This window comes from Pseudophryne corroboree, chromosome 1 (genome assembly GCF_028390025.1).
Source record: "Pseudophryne corroboree isolate aPseCor3 chromosome 1, aPseCor3.hap2, whole genome shotgun sequence".
Taxonomy (NCBI): domain Eukaryota; kingdom Metazoa; phylum Chordata; class Amphibia; order Anura; family Myobatrachidae; genus Pseudophryne; species Pseudophryne corroboree.
Window position 1 is genome coordinate 705,523,508 of NC_086444.1, and position 23,137 is coordinate 705,546,644.

General features: G+C 47.1%; 1 protein-coding gene across 3 annotated transcripts in view; it reads left to right on the plus strand.

The window, feature by feature from the left end:
* Positions 1-8,811: 8,811 nt before the first annotated feature.
* CREB3L3 (cAMP responsive element binding protein 3 like 3) overlaps positions 8,812-23,137 on the plus strand; it is a 330,836-nt gene continuing 316,510 nt past the window's right edge. For 2 of the 3 annotated variants that reach the window (XM_063914872.1, XM_063914871.1), the window contains exon 1: positions 8,812-8,946. Coding sequence is in view for 1 of the 3 variants with exons in the window: in XM_063914870.1 (XP_063770940.1) it covers positions 9,030-9,095 (66 nt within the window). In the remaining 2 variants the exon portion in view is untranslated. Of the gene's footprint in view, positions 8,947-8,972; positions 9,096-23,137 lie in introns of those variants that run through there. The other variant, XM_063914870.1, reaches the window with a different exon arrangement.

Here is a 23,137-nt window from a genome sequence, read left to right on the forward strand (position 1 = left end):
TCCCACTGGATCAATACCGGCTGACCTTGAAGCAGAGGTCTTGCTAAGCTTAGAGCATTATAAATTGCCCTTAGCTCCAGTATATTTATGTGGAGAAAAGTCTCCAGACTTGATCACACTCCCTGGAAATTTTTTCCCTGTGTGACTGCTCCCCAGCCTCTCAGGCTGGCCTCCGTGGTCACCAGCATCCAATCCTGAATGCCGAATCTGCGGCCCTCTAGAAGATGAGCACTCTGTAACCACCACAGGAGAGACACCCTTGTCCTTGGAGATAGGGTTATCCGCTGATGCATCTGAAGATGCGATCCGGACCATTTGTCCAGCAGATCCCACTGAAAAGTTCTTGCGTGGAATCTGCCGAATGGAATCGCTTCGTAATAAGCCACCATTTTCCCAGGACTCTTGTGCAATGATGCACTGACTCTTTTCCTGGTTTTAGGAGGTTCCTGACTAGCTCGGATAACTCCCTGGCTTTCTCCTCCGGGAGAAACACCTTTTTCTGGACTGTGTCCAGAATCATCCCTAGGAACAGCAGACGTGTCGTCGGAAACAACTGCGGTTTTGGAATATTTAGAATCCACCCGTGCTGTCGTAGAACTACTTGAGATAGTGCTACTCCGACCTCCAACTGTTCTCTGGACCTTGCTCTTATCATGAGGTCGTCCATTTTCTTCGAAGAAGAATCATCATTTCGGGCATTACCTTGGTAAAGACCCGGAGTGCCGTGGACAATCCAAACGGCAGCGTCTGAAACTGATAGTGACAGTTCTGTACCACGAACCTGAGATACCCTTGGTGAGAAGGGCAAATTGGGACATGGAGGTAAGCATCCCTGATGTCCCGGGACACCATATAGTCCCCTTCTTCCTGGTTCGCTATCACTGCTCTGAGTGACTCCATCTTGATTTGAACCTTTGTAAGTGTTCAAATATTTCAGATTTAGAATAGGTCTCACCTAGCCTTCTGGTTTCAGTACCACAATATAGTGTGGAATAATACCCCTTTCCTTGTTGTAGGAGGGGTACTTTGATTATCACCTGCTGGGAATACAGCTTGTGAATTGTTTCCAATACTGCCTCCCTGTCGGAGGGAGACGTTGGTAAAGCAGACTTCAGGAACCTGCGAGGGGAAACGTCTCGACTTTCCAATCTGTACCCCTGGGATACTACTTGTAGGATCCAGGGGTCCTGTACGGCTCCAGCGTCATGCTGAGAACTTGGCAGAAGCGGTGGAAGGCTTCTGTTCCTGGGAATGGGCTGCCTGCTGCAGTCTTCTTCCCTTTCCTCTATCCCTGGGCAGATATGCTTATGGGGACGAAAGGACTGAGGCTGAAAAGACGGTGTCTTTTTCTGCATAGATGTGACTTAGGGTAAAAACGGTGGATTTCCCAGCAGTTGCCGTGGCCACCAGGTCCGATGGACCGACCCCAAATAACTCCTCCCCTTTATACGGCAATACATCTTTGTGCCGTTTGGAATCTGCATCACCTGACCACTGTCGTGTCCATAAACATCTTTTGGCAGATATGGACATCGCACTTACTCTTGATGCCAGAGTGCAAATATCCCTCTGTGCATCTCGCATATATAGAAATGCATTCTTTAAATGCTCTATAGTAAATAAAATACTGTCCCTGTCAAGGGTATCAATATTTTCAGTCAGGAAATCCGACCAAGCCACCCCCGCGCTGCACATCCAGGCTGAGGCGATCGCTGGTCGCAGTATAACACCAGTATGTGTGTATATACTTTTTAGGATATTTTCCAGCCTCCTATCAGCTGGCTCCTTGAGGGCGGCCGTATCTGGAGACGGTACAGTGACGTGCGGTGGGGTGAGGCAGGTGAGGCAGAGCCTTTTCTGTCAGACTTACGTTTAAACCAGAGTTTTGACTGAATAAAATATATGAAAAATACTGATAATTTGTTTGAAATATCTTCTTTGCATTATTCTAATAATTTTTATAGTCCAAACTCTGGAGTAAAAAGTATATGGCAGGTGAGGCAGTGCCTCACCTGTGTATCCTTTCCACACATCTCTAATCAAAACTCACCAGATTTCCAGGAGTTTATACTGCTGCACCTGTGTATAATGCCCAGATGTACCCTTTGGCTCATGTATTGCATTTAAATCTGGCTATGGGGTTAGCCAGTGCCTCCTGAGCCATTTAGCTCACCGCACGTCCCTGGGTACCGCCACTTGTTTTGATAAGCGTGTGAGCGCCTTATCCACCCTAAGGGGTGTTTCCCAACGCGCCCTAACTTCTGGCGGGAAAGGGTATACCGCCAATAATTTTCTATCGGGGGAACCCCGCGCCTCATCACACACTTCATTTAATTTATCTGATTCAGGAAAAACTATAGGTAGTTTTTCCACACCCCACATAATACCCTTTTTTGTGGTACTTGTAGTATCAGAAATATGTAACACCTCCTTCATTGCCCTTAACAAGTAACGTGTGGCCCTAAAGGAAAATACGTTTGTTTCTTCACCGTCGACACTGGAGTCAGTGTCCGTGTCTGTGTCTGTGTCGACCGACTGAGGTAAAATGGGCATTATAACGTCCCTGACGGTGTTTTAGACGCCTGGACAGATACTAATATGTTTGCCGGCCGTCTCATGTCGTCAACCGACTTGCAGCGTGTTGACATTATCACGTAATTCCTTAAATAAGCCATCTATTCCGGTGTCGCCTCCCTAGAGAGTGACATCACCATTACAGGCAATTTGCTCCGCCTCCCAACATCGTCCTCATACATGTCGACACACACGTACCGACACACAGCACACACACAGGGAATGCTCTGATAGAGGACAGGACCCACTAGCCCTTTGGGGAGACAGAGGGAGAGTTTGCCAGCACACACCAAAAACGCTATAATTATACAGGGACAACCTTTATATAAGTGCTTTTCCCTTATAGCATTTTAATATATGTAGTCATATCGCCAAATCAGTGCCCCCCCTCTCTGTTTTAACCCTGTTTCTGTAGTGCAGTGCAGGGGAGAGCCTAGGAGCCTTCCCACCAGCATTTCTGTGAGGGAAAATGGCGCTGTGTGCTGAGGAGAATAGGCCCCGCCCCCTTTTCGGGCTTCTTCTCCCGTTTTTCTGAGACCTGGCAGGGGTTAAATACATCCATATAGCCCCCAGGGGCTATATGTGATGTATTTTTAGCCAGAATAAGGTACTATCATTGCTGCCCAGGGCGCCCCCCCCAGCACCCTGCACCCTCAGTGACCGCTGTTATGAAGTGTGCTGACAACAATGGCGCACAGCTGCAGTGCTGTGCGCTACCTTATGAAGACTGAAAAGTCTTCTGCCGCCGGTTTCTGGACCTCTTCATTTTTCGGCATCTGCAAGGGGGTCGGCGGCGCGGCTCCGGGACGAACCCCAGGGTGAGACCTGTGTTCCGACTCCCTCTGGAGCTAATGGTGTCCAGTAGCCTAAGAAGCCAATCCATCCTGCACGCAGGTGAGTTCACTTCTCTCCCCTAAGTCCCTCGATGCAGTGACCCTGTTGCCAGCAGGACTCACTGAAAATAAAAAACCTAACAAAACTTTTACTCTAAGCAGCTCTTTAGGAGAGCCACCTAGATTGCACCCTTCTCGGCCGGGCACAAAAATCTAACTGAGGCTTGGAGGAGGGTCATAGGGGGAGGAGCCAGTGCACACCACCTGATCCTAAAGCTTTTACTTTTGTGCCCTGTCTCCTGCGGAGCCGCTATTCCCCATGGTCCTGACGGAGTCCCCAGCATCCACTAGGACGTTAGAGAAAGTAATTTGACTTTTACAATATCTAGTAGGTCCACTTACTACTGTTGAATATCAAAGATGTGTTTTAAAATTAAATATCTGAGATATAGTGCCACTATTGTTGTGAAAAAATAATACATATACCCAGTGACCAGGTAAATCATCGATAGTAGCAAAATGTTATACATGCTATCAAGAAAGAGCCCATTGTGTCAAAGTGTACGTGAATATCCGTACAAGGACCGAGTCTATAAGATCAAGTATGTCCGTATAGCCTGCAGCTTTTTCAAAGGTACCGTTGAAAAGCTGCAGGCTATACGCAGCGAAGCGCGTCAGGTATTGCTGATCTCGTTAGGATGTTTTACCCAATTGGAGCCGATCCAACCCTGGAAAACCACATCTTCACCAAAAGAGACTCAGAGAGGTTTCCGTTTTTTTATAGATACCGTATGGCATGAGGAACCCACTTATATAATGGGACAATTACAGCTACCATCTCTTCAAATGGTAAATTGGAAATTGCGCCATAAACTGGACTCCCTCTTTACCAAAGAGACTCATTGCATTGGACTTGCATTTCCACAAGGACACCTTTGGACCGGACCCCTTAAATGAAACTCCATTACATTTCCTGACTTGATACCCAGGGTAATATATACCCAGGGCCGAAACTAGGATTTCTGTCACCCGGGGCAAGGTAGTCATTTGACACCCCCCCCCCCCCCCCCCCGCGCAAAAAATAAATAAAATTATTTTACAATAAATAAATAAAAATAATAAAATAAAAAATAAATAAACAAATGAATAAAAATACTATATTTATATATATATATCTCTTTCAGAACTTTTTAACCTGAAAAACTGCCTTTTCTAACATAAATTTCATATCCAGGTAAAGTGTCCCCATTTTACACATTGCGGCAGGAAAAAGTGTCCCCATTTTACACATTGCGGCAGGAAAAAGTGTCCCCATTTTACACATTGCGGCAGGCACGTGTCCCCATTTTACACAGTAAGCTGGCAAGTGTCCCCATTTTACACAGTACGCTGGCAAGTGTCCCCATTTTACACATTGCGGCAGGCACAGGTCCCCATTTTACACAGTACGCAGGCACAGGTCCCCATTTTACACAGTACGCTGGCAAGTGTCCCCATTTTACACAGTACGCTGGCACAGGTCCCCATTTTACACAGTACGCTGGCACAGGTCCCCATTTTACACAGTACGCTGGCACAGGTCCCCATTTTACACAGTACGCTGGCACAGGTCCCCATTTTACACATTACGCTGGCACAGGTCCCCATTTTAGACAGTACGCAGGCACAGGTCCCCATTTTACACAGTACGCTGGCACAGGTCCCCATTTTACACAGTACGCTGGCACAGGTCCCCATTTTACACAGTACGCAGGCACAGGTCCCCATTTTACACAGTACGCAGGCACAGGTCCCCATTTTACACAGTACGCTGGCACAGGTCCCCATTTTACACAGTACGCTGGCACAGGTCCCCATTTTACACAGTACGCTGGCACAGGTCCCCATTTTACACAGTACGCAGGCACAGGTCCCCATTTTACACAGTACGCTGGCAAGTGTCCCCATTTTACACAGTACGCTGGCACAGGTCCCCATTTTACACAGTACGCTGGCACAGGTCCCCATTTTACACAGTATGCTGGCACAGGTCCCCATTTTATACAGTACGCTGGCACAGGTCCCCATTTTACACATTACGCTGGCACAGGTCCCCATTTTACACAGTACGCTGGCACAGGTCCCCATTTTACACAGTACGCTGGCACAGGTCCCCATTTTACACAGTACGCTGGCACAGGTCCCCATTTTACACAGTACGCTGGCACAGGTCCCCATTTTACACAGTACGCTGGCACAGGTCCCCATTTTACACAGTACGCTGGCACAGGTCCCCATTTTACACATTACGCTGGCACAGGTCCCCATTTTACACAGTACGCTGGCACAGGTCCCCATTTTACACAGTACGCTGGCACAGGTCCCCATTTTACACAGTACGCAGGCACAGGTCCCCATTTTACACAGTACGCAGGCACAGGTCCCCATTTTAAACATTACGGCAGGTGGTGGGGAGAGGGAGGGAGAGAGAGAGAGAGAGAGGAAGGGAGAGGGGCTGACTTACATTTGAAGCGGTTCTCGCCGCTCTTCAGCCGCCTCTCCCTCCTCGTCTGCGCGGCTCCGGGCTCCCCCTTCAGTTCTCCCTCCTCCGGCGGGGTTTCGTTGAATGACGCGTTTGCGCCGTGACGTCACGACGCAATCGCGTCATTCCGCGAAACCCCGCCCCCCGAGCTGGGCACTCGGGAGAAGGGGGTTTAAAAGTGCCGCGGCGGTGTTTGGGGGTCTCGGCGCCCCCTCCAATCCGGCGCCCAGGTCGCCTGCCCCCCTAGCCCCCCCCTAGTTTCGGCCCTGATATACCTTTCTTAAACACTACGTATGAATTCATACTATTTTTAATGTTGATTGTATGCATTTTGTGTATTTTATTAAAATATTTTTAAATATACTTACCTATTAACAGCTACTATTGTTTTAAATTATATGAGCACAGCCTCCATTTCTGCTTTACCCTGTTCCACTGTTGGAGTGACTTCCCCCTAATTTTTGGCAGCAGCTTAGCAAAGGTTCACATAAATCCAGGGCCCGATTATACCATGGCATAGTTTCCTTTTTGCATTAAATTTTTTTCTATGTCTGCAGTTAGCTAAGTTTGGCAAAGTGTAGTTTACATATTTCATTGAATCACATGTATTCGATGGAAGGTTACAACAGATCTAGTTTTATTGTGTGTGCATTGGTTGGAATATGAATCTCTCTTCTGTTTCTTTAGTTTCCTGCAGTCTACAGTAAAGAAGCATGCAACAACTACTGTGTCCTGATTAATGACCACATTTTTTAAACATAAGTCATAGACTTAACAGTTTTGTCCCATACAGGCGCTTCCCCTGATTACATGTGTCCTTGTAGACTTTGAATTAATAAAATGTGGAAATAATAAGGATGAAAAAACATAGTATAATAGTAGAAATCAGTAATAATATAACATCTAGAGTAAGCAAAGAATGAATGGTAGTGATCCCTTTTCCTACAAATAAATGGCGATGACCCTTTAGGGTGTGGCGCCTTACTAGAATTTGTCTTGATGTATGGCACTGTACAATACAGCTAGCTGCCAATTATATCACTCTTTTTTTCTCCTACTTCCTCAATGGATGGGATAATCCCTTCCATTCATAAAAGTGGTATAGGAAAATAAAAAGAGCGTTAATAGTGCAACACCTTCTAAATCTCCAATATTTAATGATGCAAAATTAGACTCACATGCACAATATTAAACAAAAGCATGGTTATGTTAGTACACTTGATTGACTTCTTAAGGTGATATAATGCCTACCAGATGCTCAGATGGTAAAAGTATGTATCAAAGCCAGCAAGATCCTACTCAGTTGTACTGTAGGTTCAAGTCAGCAATGGGTGTCCTATCACTACTGCTTAATGTGCTTCAAACCCTCTGCTTCTACCACAGAAGCGTGGTGGTCATTCATCTTTCTGCAGCTTGGAAAGTACAGCAGCACTGATACTCACAGAGAGAGAAACCAACAATAGTGGGACACTATGGAATTACAGACTTGCTGCAAAATAGGAACTAGGAATCCAGCAATGTGACATATTGCTCTGTCAGTGTGCTAGTGAACAGAAGGGTTTAAATAGGAGCTGCAGGTCACAGATTGGCTACCAGTCAGCTGGCAAGATCCAACATGGTGCCACCCATGTGTTAGCTCCACCTTACAAGTATAGCTAGAAAACCTGACCTGCGGGACAGGTAGCAAAGAGGTATGTTACAAGGTAAGGTTCAGGGGCATGACAAGTAGACTTTTACCATTAACTACTAAACTTTTTCACAACATTATATACTAAATAACTTATACAATTCAAAAAACAATTACCAATACAACAACCAATTACCAATACAATTACCCTTACGAATGAACTATTCTTATAGTTCAGTATAATATATTTTAGTCTAATTTAAGTGTCTTTAAGTTCACCATAGACAATAGCTCAGTGCTGCACAATGTTGCTTTGTTTATCCTGATAGTGCAATGTCCAGTTGAAACAAAGCCAGTAGCTGATTTAAGCTTTAATTGCACTGGGTGGGATTTCTATGACACATCCAAATAATATAATTGTTCAGAGGAAATCTGTAGGTTAGTAGCTGCAACTTTTGCTAATTGTCAACTGTTAGAGAAAAGTTACATTGTAGCTTCTAGCTACTGAGTCTAAGCAGTGGACCAAAGTACAGTAGGGATCTTTGCTAAATATCTCACTCTTAATGTCGAGTTGCTGAGTATATCTCCTTCTGTAGGTGTCTCAGTATGCCGGACACTTATACTTACCCGGTCCAGCAGCAATGGGGTCCCGCTCGGTGGTGGAAAGCAGGTGGAGAGTCCTTGGTGCCTGCTGCTGAGGTCCCAGCTCCTCTTCTCCAGCTTCAGCATCAGAGCACAGGCATCCACGGGACACAGCACTGATGTACGTGAAAGTTTAAAGGAACAGATTCCCAAACGTGATGTCATAATTTACACGAGTTTTGAATCTCCTCCCTATACAAGGAAGTCTCTGAGCACTGAACAATGCCAGACTGTAGGCTTTAATACCTCGCTCCAGCATTTAGCCTTGTGCTTCCCAACGTTTTGCCTTCCTGTGCTCATTTGTGGATGTTGCCTTCCTTGTGCCCCATTCCTGCTTCCCTTCCCTGTGCTCCGTTCCTGGTTCCTGCCACCTAGTGTCTTTTACTTACTGCCTGTGATATCCCACTCCTAGTGAGGACATTTGCTGTTAATTTGTAAATACTCCTTTATATACAGTTAATGGGACCAGAGCATCATTGGTGACAGTGGGACTAGAGCTATAGAGCTAGCTCGTGGTGAATGGGAACTCTCACACATGTGCTGGCTACACAGATGTCACATGCAGCTTCAGGGAGAGGCTGGCTCATGTTGGCTGGTGTGACAGTTGAGCAGTTGGGCAGCCATCTTAGAGAACATCCAGCGGCTGGCAGTGAGGAGAAGTGCTGCGCTATTTTACCTGGCCCTGACTACTGTTCCCGGTGACCAGAGGGGAGAGTGGCAGAAGGAGAGTAGCTGTGTGTCTTCCCCCAGTGAGTAGCAGCTTCCGACAGGCGCTAAACAGGGGCAGAGCAGCAACAGGGATCCCTTTGCAGTGTGGCTGGAGGGCAGTGATATGACTCCCCACCACTATGAGATGGCACAGGAGGCAGCCACAGCTTGGAGTGGCAACCAAAGAGGGGTGAGCCAGCTGCAGCACTGATCAGGCTGTAACACGGAAAGCGAAAGATCTGTAAAACCCCCCAATTACACTGCTCAGCTCACACCATCAAGAGGATAGGGATAGCAATTACATAAAGTTAATCCATCGCTTCCCAGCAGCTTCACCTGCACTCCTATGACTAGGTGAATTTAACTGAGACTATAGCTCCCTACAGATTGTACTTAGACTGAATGCATCAGATGAGAGTGGTTTTGGGACCACAAACCACCCAAGTATTTATCACCAGCAGAGGCGTATCTAGCACGGGGCGAGCAGGGCACGTGCCCTGGGCACCGTGGCAGCCCCAACAGAGGGGGCGCCACTGACACCTGCACGGCCCGCTCACCCCATGCAACAGGGATTCCGCCGGCGCTACCCGCGGCACTCTCCCTGTCTCCCTGGCTGCTGTGCCTGTCACACTGGACAGGCAGCGGCAGCCAGGGGTGCGCGGCTTTGGAAGTGCAGGTGAGCGGGGTTTATACTTTCCTGTCGGGAGAGGGGGGCAGAGGGGAGGGGAGGGAGGTGCGGGACAGTCTGTGTATGTTAATTGTGTGTGTGTGTGTGTGTGTGTGTGTTAATTGTGTGTGTGTGGGACAGTTTGAGTGTGTGTTAATTTGTGTGTGGGACAGTGTGCATGTGTGTTAATTGTGTGTGTGTGTGTGTGTGTGTGTGTGTGTGTGTGTGTGTGTGTGTGTGTGTGTGTGTGTGTTAATTGTGTGTGTGTGTGTGTGGCAGGGACGTGCAGTCAGGGGAGGCAATGCCTCCCCTGTGATTGATTATTAAAATAATATAAAGAAGATACTTATATGACACATATTCTGTGTCATAAGTATCTTCTTTATTTAATTCTAATAATTTCTCTTACGTCCTAGAGGATGCTGGGGACTCCGTAAGGACCATGGGGTATAGACGGGCTCCGCAGGAGACATGGGCACTCTAAAGACTTTAGAATGGGTGTGCACTGGCTCCTCCCTCTATGCCCCTCCTCCAGCCCTCAGTTAGATTCTGTGCCCAGAGGAGACTGGGTGCACTGCAGGGGAGCTCTCCTGAGTTTCTCTGAAAAATACTTTTTGTTAGGTTTTTTTATTTTCAGGGAGCACTGCTGGCAACAGGCCCCTGCATCGTGGGACTGAGGGGAGAGAAGCAGACCTACTTCAATGAAAGGCTCTGCTTCTTAGGCTACTGGACACCATTAGCTCCAGAGGGTCGGAACGCAGGTCTCACCCTCGCCGTTCGTCCCGGAGCCGCGCCGCCGTTCTCCTCACAGAACCGGAAGATAGAAGCCGGGTGAGTATTAAGAAGAAAAGAAGACTTCAAAGGCGGCAGAAGACTTCAGATCTTCACTGAGGTAACGCTGCGCGCCATTGCTCCCACACAGACACACACAGCGGGCACTGTAAGGGTGCAGGGCGCAGGGGGGGCGCCCTGGGCAGCAATATAAACCTCAAGGGACACTGGCAGATGGATTAGATACTGCAGTGGCAGTATATTAAAAAAACCCGCCAGTATAAATAATTTGAGCGGGACCGAAGCCCGCCGGTGAGGGGGCGGAGCTTGATCCTCCAGCACTAACCAGCGCCATTTTCTCCACAGCACACTGCAGAGAAGCTGGCTCCCCGGACTCTCCCCTGCTGAACACGGCTACAGAGGGCAAAGAAGCGGGGGGGGGGGGGGCACAATTGATTGGCGCAGTGAGTGTGTGTATGTATATTGTGACAAGAACACTGGGATAGTGTTTGAGGGCAGGTATATTTGTCCCAGGTTCTTGTCTTACATGTTTTAGAAAATGTTAACTTCTAGGAAAAATGCTTTTTGTTTTGTCTGAACCTTTTCAGTTTGCTGTAAAAGCTTGGTAAAGGCTCTGAGAGAGAGATAAGGCGAGTTCTAGACATTGGGCCCAGTTCGGGTCTTTGGCCTCACAGAGGGCTAATCAGGGTTTCAGCTGTGTAAGAGTGATATAGTGCTTCTAACCTGATTAGTATGGGCAGACTGCCTGGGAAGGCTGCAGGATCTGTGTGTGAGAGACACGCTTTCTGATGCAAGTAAGCTATACAGTATGTACTGAAGAACTCTGTGTTTTGTTTAGTGACAGTTAGGAACATCTTATGTTTAGTTAGTGCCGGACAGGCAAGGTATTTTTATTTTGGGGTTTGTTTTATTTTCTGTTTCAATAAAACTGGCCGGGGTCAGTTGTACCAGAAACTGGACTTGTGTTGTTCCTCAGCTGCTGTGTGCTGCCATATTCCCCAGGAAAAGGCACCTTGCACCCCTACAGTGTTACAACTTGGTGGAGAATGCGAGCAGGCCGTTCTGCGTATAAGTGAAAGCAGCAGCTTTGTGAGGCCTGCAGAAAACGGTGGTTTATGCAGATACAGCCCAGTGTGAAGTTACTGAGACTCACCCCTGAGGGTTTGATATATGTCCTGGGTGAAAGCAGCTGCAAAGCCGCCTGAAAAATCTGTTGACATGGAGGATCTGCTTAAAGCCTTGCTGCAAGCTACAGCGGCTCAGCAGGAGGCCAACCGACAGCAGCAGGTGGCAATGGAGGAAAATTGGAGACTACAGCGTCAGGATAGAGAGGCCTTAGCAGAAGTGGTGCAGAGACTTGCAGCTCGGGTTGGAGATGTGGCCGTCAGTGCTCCAACCAGCTCTAGTTCTATACGAGCCAGTCACTTCCTGCAGAAAATGACAGAGGCTGATGATGTGGAGGCCTATCTGACCACGTTTGAAAGGACTGCCGAGCGTGAGAACTGGCCGAAAGCACAGTGGGCCAGTCTGCTGGCACCTTTCCTGTCAGGTGAGCCCCAAAAAGCTTACTTTGATTTAAGCCCTGCTGAGGCTCGGGACTATGATAAACTAAAGACTGAGATCCTGACCCGCCTGGGAGTCACGCTGTCAGTACGAGCACAACGGGTGCACCGTTGGCTGTACGCCATGGAGAAGCCTCCGCGCTCCCAGATGCACGACCTTATTCAGCTAACAAAAAAATGGCTGCAGCCAGAGACATTAACTGGTCCCCAGATGGTGGAAAGAGTCGTCATGGACCGCTACTTGAGATCTTTGCCCATGGTCCTGCACAAGTGGGTGAGCCATGGAAACCCGGGTACTGCTGACCAATTAGTGGACATGGTAGAGAGGTATTTGGCAGCAGAGGAACTACTGATGACCACCCAGCAACCCATAGATCCTCGACAGCGCCCTTCAGTAAAGACTGATAAGACTGTTCCGTGGGAAAACGTTGCTGGGCGGTTAAGAGAACGCAAGGCTGGAGAGACTGTAAACACTGGCCCTGGAAACAGGCCAATGGGGCTAGAACGGTCTATGCTGCCCAAATGGGTTGATAATCGTGTGGTTAAATGTTTTAGGTGTGGTATGCCAGGTCATGTTATTGCCAATTGCCCAGTCACGCAAGAACCCATGCAATGTGATGCTGCCTTTGAATGTCGCAGAATGTCTTTCTTTGCTAGGTTAGCCTGTACTGTGGTACCTTCACCTGAGCTGGAAAAACAAATGTGTGATGTGTTCTTAGAAGGTAACCGGGTAGAGGCCTTGCTAGATTCAGGAAGTTTAGTTACCCTCGTGAAAGCTGGGTTAGTGAACCCCTTAAAGGTCCAGCAAATACCTATTGGGGTAACTTGCATACATGGGGATACCCAATATTATGCCACTGCTGAGGTGAATATAGAAACTTGTTGTGGGTCAGCAATGGTTAAAGTGGGACTGGTCCCTACCTTGGTGCATGAGGCCATAATAGGGAGGGATTTTCCTCATTTTTGGAAACTGTGGGAATCACGGTTATCAACAGATGTGAGAAGTAAAAAGCCAGTTGATAATACCGGTGATTTTTTGGATGTACGTGGGTCTTCGGAACTTTCTGGCCCTTTGCCTTTTGCTAGTTTGGCTGGGGAAGTGACAGATGGGGAGTCCAGTGAGGACCCTCTTGCCGGGAACAGAGACATAGTAGTTAGAACTGAAAGCGTGCCTGACCTGGAGGTAAAGAAGGATCTGTTTGCGTCTGAACAGTTAAAGGATCCTACCTTAATAAAGGCTAGAGAGAATGTTAAGATTGTTAATGGGGAACCTGTGGTACCAGGTGACAGGGTTACGTATCCCCACATGGCCATCTGTAATGAGCTCTTGTACCACATTGTCAAAAGGGGTGAGGATGTGGTGGAACAGCTGGTAGTTCCCCAGCCTTATCGGAGAACGGTACTAGATTTAGCTCATAGTCACGTTACCGCAGGACATTTAGGGGCAGAAAAAACCACTGAAAGAGTTTTACAAAGGTTCTTTTGGCCAGGGGTTTATAAAGAAGTGTCTGAATATTGTTCTTCCTGTCCTGAATGCCAGTATCATGCCCCTAGACCCCATTTCAGGAGCCCACTAGTTCCCATGCCTATTATAGAGGTCCCGTTTGACAGAATAGCCATGGATCTCGTGGGGCCCTTGTTAAAGTCTGCTCGGGGCCATCAGTATATCCTGGTAATTATGGACTATGCCACTCGATATCCTGAGGCTGTCCCTTTACGCACTATCACAACCAAGGCGATAGCTAGGGAGCTGGTGCAGGTATTTAGTACAGTGGGAATACCAAAAGAAATTTTGACTGACCAAGGTACTCCATTTATGTCAAGGATCATGAAAGAATTGTGCAAGTTATTTAAGGTCACTCACCTCAGGACGTCCATCTACCATCCCCAAACTGACGGGTTGGTGGAAAGGTTTAATAAAACATTAAAAAGTATGTTAAAAAAGGTTGTTGAGAGAGATGGGAAAAACTGGGATTGTTTGTTGCCCTACTTGTTAATGGCCATCAGAGAAGTTCCTCAGTCCTCTACGGGGTTTTCTCCATTTGATTTGTTGTATGGTAGACACCCCAGAGGGCTGTTGGATGTTGCCAAAGAGACGTGGGAAGGACAGCCCACTCCTTATAGAAGCGTTATTGAGCATGTAACACAAATGCAGGATAGGATTGCAGCCGTGGTACCTGTTGTCAGAGAGCACATGGAACAGGCCCAAAGTGCTCAACAGAGGGTCTATAACCGGAGTGCCAAGATCCGGGAATTTGCTCCTGGAGATAGAGTTCTTGTTTTGGTACCCACTGTGGAAAGCAAATTCCTAGCTAAATGGCAGGGTCCATTTGAGATTAGGGAAAAAGTGAATGAGGTTAATTACAAAGTATACCAGCCGGGAAAGAGAAAACCCGAACAGATCTACCATGTTAACTTAATCAAACCCTGGAAAGATAGGTTGTCTCTGTCAGCGGAGCCTTGCCCTTCGGTGTCTTCACCCCGGTTGCTTCCCGCAGTGAAGGTGTCAGAGACATTATCAGCTGATCAGAACAATCAGGTTAAAGAATTTCTCATCCAAAATAGGGAGGTATTTTCAGAGCTGCCTGGCCGAACGACCATAATAAAACATGACATTGTCACAGAACCAGGGGTCAGGGTTCATTTAAAGCCATATAGGATTCCTGAAGCTCAGCGAGAAGCTATTTCTAAGGAAGTTAAAACCATGTTAGAACTTGGAGTCATAGAGGAGTCTAACAGTGAGTGGTCCAGTCCCATAGTGCTCATCCCGAAGCCCGACGGTAGCATACGCTTCTGTAATGACTTTCGTAAGTTAAATGAGGTGTCCAAGTTTGACGCATACCCCATGCCCCGTGTGGATGAGCTTGTAGAAAGGCTGGGAACAGCCAGGTTTCTCACCACATTGGACCTGACCAAAGGTTACTGGCAAATACCTTTATCTGATAGCGCCAAAGAAAAAACAGCCTTTTCGGTTCCGGAGGGGCTGTACCAGTATAAGATGTTACCCTTTGGGTTGCATGGGGCTCCAGCAACCTTTCAACGGGCGATGGATAAAATTTTGAGGCCCCATAGAAAATATGCAGCTGCCTATTTGGATGATGTGGTAATTCACAGTACAGACTGGGGGTCACATTTGGTTAAAGTACAAGCAGTACTGGACTCAATCAGAGAGGCAGGGTTAACTGCTAACCCAAAGAAGTGCTGCCTCGCAATGGAGGAGGTCAAATACTTGGGCTTCACCATAGGCAGAGGTCTGATTAGGCCCCAATTGAATAAAGTTGATGCTATTCAAAACTGGCCTCGTCCAGTGAATAAAAAACAGGTAAGGGCTTTTTTGGGAATTACTGGGTACTATAGACGGTTTATTCCTAATTTTGCGACCACAGCGGTGCCGTTGTCAGACCTTACCAAAGGGAAGCAGTCAAATGTGGTGAAATGGAACCCTGATGCAGAAAAGGCGTTCCAAGCGTTAAAAGTGGCTTTGTGTTCACAACCGGTGTTGATAACACCAGATTTTTCAAAAGAATTTGTGGTACAGACAGATGCCTCAGAGGTAGGGATAGGTGCTGTGCTGTCCCAAACCAGAGATGGGGACGAACACCCTATCATTTATTTGAGTAGGAAACTCAATGAGCATGAAAAAAGGTATGCCATTGTGGAAAAGGAGGCTTTGGCCATTAAGTGGGCACTAGATACCTTGAGATATTACCTCTTGGGTAGACAATTCAGACTAGTGACAGACCATGCCCCTTTAAAATGGATGTATGTAAATAGAGGCATGAATGCTCGTGTAACTAGATGGTTTCTAGCATTGCAGGACTTTAAGTTTACTGTCGAACATAGACCGGGAACACAATTGGCCAACGCAGATGCATTGTCTCGCATCTTCTGTTTGGGGGCTACAAGTGTTCCGGCCCCTAGGTCGAAACAGGGGAGGGGGATATGTGACAAGAACACTGGGATAGTGTTTGAGGGCAGGTATATTTGTCCCAGGTTCTTGTCTTACATGTTTTAGAAAATGTTAACTTCTAGGAAAAATGCTTTTTGTTTTGTCTGAACCTTTTCAGTTTGCTGTAAAAGCTGGGTAAAGGCTCTGAGAGAGAGATAAGGCGAGTTCTAGACATTGGGCCCAGTTCGGGTCTTTGGCCTCACAGAGGGCTAATCAGGGTTTCAGCTGTGTAAGAGTGATATAGTGCTTCTAACCTGATTAGTATGGGCAGACTGCCTGGGAAGGCTGCAGGATCTGTGTGTGAGAGACACGCTTTCTGATGCAAGTAAGCTATACAGTATGTACTGAAGAACTCTGTGTTTTGTTTAGTGACAGTTAGGAACATCTTATGTTTAGTTAGTGCCGGACAGGCAAGGTATTTTTATTTTGGGGTTTGTTTTATTTTCTGTTTCAATAAAACTGGCCGGGGTCAGTTGTACCAGAAACTGGACTTGTGTTGTTCCTCAGCTGCTGTGTGCTGCCATATTCCCCAGGAAAAGGCACCTTGCACCCCTACAGTGTTACAACTTATATATATGTGTGTGTATATATATATATATATATATATATATATAAAGCACTGTACTGACTGGGATTTTATTCCAGGGTCAGGTGGCGCTGGGTGTGTGCTGGCATACTCTCTCTGTCTCTCCAAAGGGCCTTATTGGGGGACTGTCTCCATATAGATATATCCCTTAGTGTGTGGGGGTGTCGGTACGTGTGTGTCGGCATGTCTGAAGCAGAAGGCTCATCTAAGGAGGAGGTGGAGCAGATGATTGTAGTGTCTCCGTCGGCAACGCCGACACCTGATTGGTTGGATATGTGGAATGTTTTAAATGCAAATGTGTCTTTATTACATAAGAGATTGGACAAAGCAGAGTCCAGGGATAAAGCAGGGAGTCAATCCATGGCTTTGACTGTGTCACAGGGCCCTTCAGGGTCTCCGAAACGTCCCCTGTCCCAAGTAGCAGACACTGATATCGACACGGATTCTGACTCCAGTGTCGACTACGATGATGCGAGGTTACACCCAAGGGTGGCCAAAAGTATTCATTATATGATTATTGCGATAAAAGATGTTTTGCATATCACAGATGACCCCTCTGTCCCTGACACGAGGGTATGCATGTTTAAGGAAAAGAAACCTGAGGTAACCTTTCCCCCATCTCATGAGCTGAACGCGTTATTTGAAAAAGCTTGGGACACTCCTGACAAAAAACTGCAGATTCCCAAGAGGATTCTTATGGCGTATCCTTTCCCTGCACAGGACAGGGTACGGTGGGAATCCTCGCCCAGGGTGGACAAGGCTTTAACGCGCTTGTCCAAATAGGTGGCGCTACCGTCTCCAGACACGGCAGCCCTCAAGGATCCTGCTGATCGCAGACAGGAAACTACCTTAAAATCAATTTATGCACATACGGGTGCTTTGTTCAGACCGGCAATAGCGTCTGCTTGGGTTTGTAGCGCTGTAGCAGCTTGGACAGATACCTTGTCAGCTGACATTGATACCCTAGATAGGGATACCATTTTATTGACCTTAGGTCACATTAAAGACGCAGTCTTGTATATGAGAGATGCTCAGAGAGACGTTGGGCTGCTAGGTTCGAGAGCCAACGCCATGGCGATTTCTGCTAGGCGAGCCCTGTGGACCCGCCAATGGACGGGTGATGCTGACTCAAAGAGGCATATGGAAGTTTTGCCTTACAAGGGTGAGGTTTTATGTGGGGAAGGTCTCGCAGACCTGGTTTCCACAGCTACTCCGGGTAAATCTATTTTTTTACTTTATGTTCCCCCACAGCAGAAGAGAACACCACAGTATCAGATGCAGTCCTTTTGCTCGCATAAGTCCAGAAGAGGTCGGGGCTCTTCCTTCCTCGCCAGAGGTAAGGGTAGAGGGAAAAGAATGGAAAAAACGAAAATACCACCTGCCAATAACGAAAGAAGTTCCTGCGCACTAGAAAGGGTATATAGCACACCTTATTCAGTGTTATCAAATCATAAACCAATCTTTCTAATCATATGAAAGATGCTTTCTTCCAAACAATTCTCTCCAAATATATATATAAATAAAGAAAAATATTCTCCTACGTGTTTGAGAGGATATATAACACACCTTATTCAGGATTTTAGGATTATGACACCAATCCTTCTGATCACAGAAGGATAAAGTAATGTGCGAAATATATTCTTCCAAGTGATTTTCACCAAGCAAAAGTCTCGTAATTGTAAAGCTTAAAATGTCCAAATAAAATCAATCAGTCCAATAAAAATGGAATAAGTCATTTTGGGTATGCATTTCAAGTGTAAGAATATTGTTTCTGTAATAAACTTGTATAAGTCTGCACCATGATTCCCTATTATTTGTTTTGCATGTACCTTAACTGAGGAGCTTGACAAAGAATCATACACGGTGGGGACGACTTATTACAAGCATTTAGGAGGAGACCAGATAAGAGACTTATTCCATTTTTATTGGACTGATTGATTTTATTTGGACATTTTAAGCTTTACAATTACGAGACTTTTGCTTGGTGAAATCACTTGGAAGAATATATTTCGCACATTACTTTATCCTTCTGTGATCAGAAGGATTGGTGTCATAATCCTAAAATCCTGAATAAGGTGTGTTATATATCCTCTCAAACACGTAGGAGAATATTTTTCTTTATTTATATATATTTGGAGAGAATTGTTTGGAAGAAAGCATCTTTCATATGATTAGAAAGATTGGTTTATGATTTGATAACACTGAATAAGGTGTGCTATATACCCTTTCTAGTGCGCAGAAACTTCTTTCGTTAGAGGGAAAAGAATGCCTGCTACGGCTAGTTCCCAGGAGCAGAAGTCCTCCCCGGCTTCTACTAAATCCACCGCATGACGCTGGGGCTCCACTGAGGGAGTCCGCGCCGGTGGCGGCACGTCTTCGACTCTTCATCCACGTCTGGGTTCAATCAGATGTGGATCCTTGGGCGATGGAAATTGTATCCCAAGGCTACAAGCTGGAATTCGAAGAGGTGCCTCCACGCCGATTTTTCAAATCGGCTTTGCCAGCTTCTCCGCCAGAGAGGGAAATAGTTTTAGCTGCAATTCAAAAGCTGTATCAACAGCAAGTGATTGTCAAGGTTCACCTAGTTCAACAGGGGAAGGGGTACTATTCAACCCTGTTTGTGGTTCCGAAACCGGATGGCTCAGTCAGGCCCATTCTAAATCTAAAATCCCTAAACCTGTACTTGAAAAAGTTCAAATTCAAGATGGAATCGCTCCGGGCGGTTATCTCCAGCCTGGAAGGGGGGATTTTATGGTGTCACTAGACATAAGGGATGCATACCTTCATGTCCCCATATATCCCCCTCATCAGGCGTACCTGAGATTCGCTGTACAGGACTGTCATTTCCAGTTTCAGACGTTGCCGTTTGGGCTTTCCACGGCCCCGAGGATTTTCACCAAGGTAATGGCGGAAATGATGGTGCTCCTGCGCAGGCAGGGAGTCACAATTATCCCAGACGATCTCCTGATAAAAGCGAGAGCAAGAGATCAGTTGCTGAAAAGCGTGTCGCTCTCCCTAAGAGTGCTGCAGCAACATGGCTGGATTCTAAATCTACCAAAGTCACAGTTGGTTCCAACGACTCGGCTATCTTTCTTAGGCATGATTCTGGACACGGAACAAAAGAGGGTTTTTCTCCCGATGGAAAAAGCCCAGGAAATCCAGAACATGGTCAGAGACCTGTTAAAACCGAAAAGAGTATCAGTTCATCAATGGACTCGAGTACTGGGGAAAATGGTGGCGACCTACGAGGCCATCCCCTTCGGCAGGTTTCATGCAAGGACATTTCAGTGGGACCTTCTGGACAAGTGGTCCGGGTCCCATCTTCAAATTCATCAGAAAATAAGCCTGTCCTCCAGGGCCAGAGTGTCTCTCCCGTGGTGGCTGCAGAGTGCTCACCTTCTAGAGGGTCGCAGGTTCGGCATTCAAGACTGGGTTCTGGTGACCACGGACGCGAGCCTCCGAGGATGGGGAGCAGTCACACAAGGAAGACATTTTCAGGGAACATAGTTGAGCCAGGAGGCTTGTCTACACATCAACATACTGGAATTAAGGGCCATATACAACGGCCTATGACAAGCGGAGTATCTTCTTCGCGACCTACCGGTTTTGATTCAATCAGACAACGTCACAGCAGTGGCTCATGTAAACCGCCAAGGCGGGACATGGAGCAGAGTGGCAATCGCGGAAGCCACAAGGATTCTGCGCTGGGCGGAAAAGCACGTAAGCGCTTTGTCAGCAGTCTTCATTCCGGGAGTGGACAACTGGGAAGCAGACTTCCTCAGCAGACACGATCTCCATCCAGGAGAGTGGGGACTTCATCAAGAAGTTTTTGCAGAGATAACAAGTCAGTGGTGTCACAACTGAGGGCCTGAGCTGACGGGAGGCAGCCTCAGTTGTAGGGGCTGAGATGTACCGGAACCTGGGAGGTTGTATCAGACCCCTGGACATGTAAGTAACATGAATAATAACTGCCCGAAGGCGTGACCACGACAACTTAGATAAAAGTCAATGATGTTTATTATGACAACTCCGCATCACAGCAGCAATAAAAGAAAACGTAAAAGTCAGCAAAGAATAAATACAGTTCCTGAGTACTACAGCATGGCAGGAGCCACAGGGCACTGGTAGTGTGAGATAGTTCTTATGATCTTCTAGATGGAAAGTCCTTACCAGGCCCGGCTGTAGCAATGGAGATAACCCAGGATTATACCAGCTGGTGTTCCAGGAAGAGCTGGGTTGCTGAAGGTAAAACAGCTGCTGTGGATACTGGCTGGAACCAGACTGTTGTTAGCACGGAGTGGATACTGGCTGGAACCAGTTAAATAATAAATGAACTTTGGGAGCGATGAAATGTGAACTGAAATGTAGAACTTGAGAGCGGAGAAATAATAATTCCGGTGGAGAGTGGTAAAGTGTAGAAAGGACACCGGCCCTTTAAGGGAAGCTGTACTCTGCTGGAAGCTGAGGCTGGAAGCAGGTAGTGTTGTAGCTGGAAACAGATGAATCCACAATGGATTGGAGAGTCAGGCTACACCGCAGGTGGAATGCTGGTGCGGGTCTCTATGGTGGAAGTCTTGAGACAGGAGCTGGAACCTGGAAGACAATCATAGAAGAGAGACAAACAGGAACTAGGTTTGACAACCAAAGCACTGACGTCTTCCTTGCTCAGGTACAGCTTACTTATACCTGCAGCAAGGAAGGGGTTGGCTAGGCAATTATGCAAATCAACAACACAGACAGCAGATTGGTGGAAATGATCAGATGACAGAATCCAAGATGGCTGCGCCCATGCAGACACTTGGAGGGAAGTTTGGTTTGTAATCCATGTGGTCTGGGAAACAGTAATGGCGGCGCCGGCCACCGGAGACAGGAGACGCCAGGCTGATAGATGCACATTTAACCACGCGGGCACAGCGGAGGCCGCGGCTGATGAAAAGACCACTCTGTATGTGGAAACTCAGGAACAGCGGAATCCGGTCCTGGAACGCTGAGCCCGCCTTAGGAGGCATCTGAAGGGTAAGTAATGGCGTCCAGATACCCGGATCGTGACAGCACCCCCCCCTTTAGGAGTGGCCCCAGGACACTTCTTAGGCTTTAAAGGAAACTTTGCGTGGAAATTTCGGACCAAGGCAGGAGCATGGACGTCAGAGGCATTGGTCCAAGAGCGTTCTTCAGGACCATAGCCCTTCCAGTCAATGAGATACTGAAGTTGACCGTAACGGTGACGTGAGTCCAGGATCTTGGCCACTTCATACTCAACGCCTCGTTGAGTTTGGACTTTCGGAGTTGGTGGAAGTGAGGAATGAAACCGATTCAAGATTAGCGGTTTCAACAGGGAAACATGGAATGTCCTGGGTATTTTTAAGAAGGGAGGTAACTGGAGTCTGTAAGCAACAGGATTGATGACTTGATCAATTTTGAAAGGACCGATGTAGCGAGGTGCAAACTTCATACTGGGAACTCTTTACCTCAAATTCTTCGTGGATAACCATACCCGATCACCCACCTTGAGAGCAGGAACTGCTCGACGCTTCTTATCCGCAAACTTCTTGTACCTGAACGATGCCTTGAGCAGAGCTGATCGTACGCTCTTCCAGATATTGGCAAACTGATGCAAGGTGATATCCACTGCGGGAACAGAAGTTGCTGGAAGCGGTTGGAACTCAGGGACTTTAGGGTGGAATCCAAAGTTGGTGAAGAATGGTGTTGAAGAAGATGAAGAATGATACTGGTTGTTATGACAGAACTCGGCCCAGGGAAGTAATTGAACCCAGTCATCTTGAGAGGAGGACACATAGATGCGGAGGAAGGCCTCCAAGTCCTGATTCACCCTCTCAGTTTGACCATTGGTCTGAGGATGGTAAGCCGTGGAAAACTTTAACTTGACTTGGAGGACTTGACATAAACTTCGCCAGAATTTGGCTGTGAATTGAACTCCTCGATCTGAGATAATTTCTTCTGGAAGACCGTGGAGTCGGAAGATCTCTTGTATGAATACTTGAGCCAACTTGGAAGCTGACGGAAGACCGGTGAGAGGAATGAAGTGTGCCATCTTGGTGAACCGGTCAACTACCACCCAGATGGTATTGAACTTGTTGCACATGGGCAAATCTGTAATAAAATCCATCGACAAATGGGTCCATGGTCGACGGGGAACAGATAGTGGAACCAGTTGCCCCGCAGGCGACTGGCGGGATACTTTATGTTGAGCACACTTTGGGCAAGATGCAATAAACTCCAAAACGTCCTTTTTCAGAGTTGGCCACCAATAGGACCTAGAGATAAACTCCAGGGTTTTTTGGATACCTGTATGTCCGGCAAAACGGGAAGCATGGGCCCAATGCATGAGCTTCTTCCTTAGTGTCGGCTTCACAAAACTTTTCCCTGATGGGGGCGTAGAGTCCATCCCTACCGTGGAGAATGCCAACGGATTTATAATAGGATGCTTGTCTGAAGACTCTGACTCATTTTCTTGCTCCCATGAGCGGGAAAGGGCATCGGCCTTGCGATTCTGAGAGCCCGGACAGAACTGGAGTTTAAAGTCGAACCTGGAAAAGAAAAGTGCCCATCTGGCCTGACGAGGGTTGAGACATTGTGCGCCTTTTAGATATAGAAGGTTCTTGTGGTCTGTAAGGATGGTGATTGAATGAGAAGCTCCCTCCAACAGATATCTCCA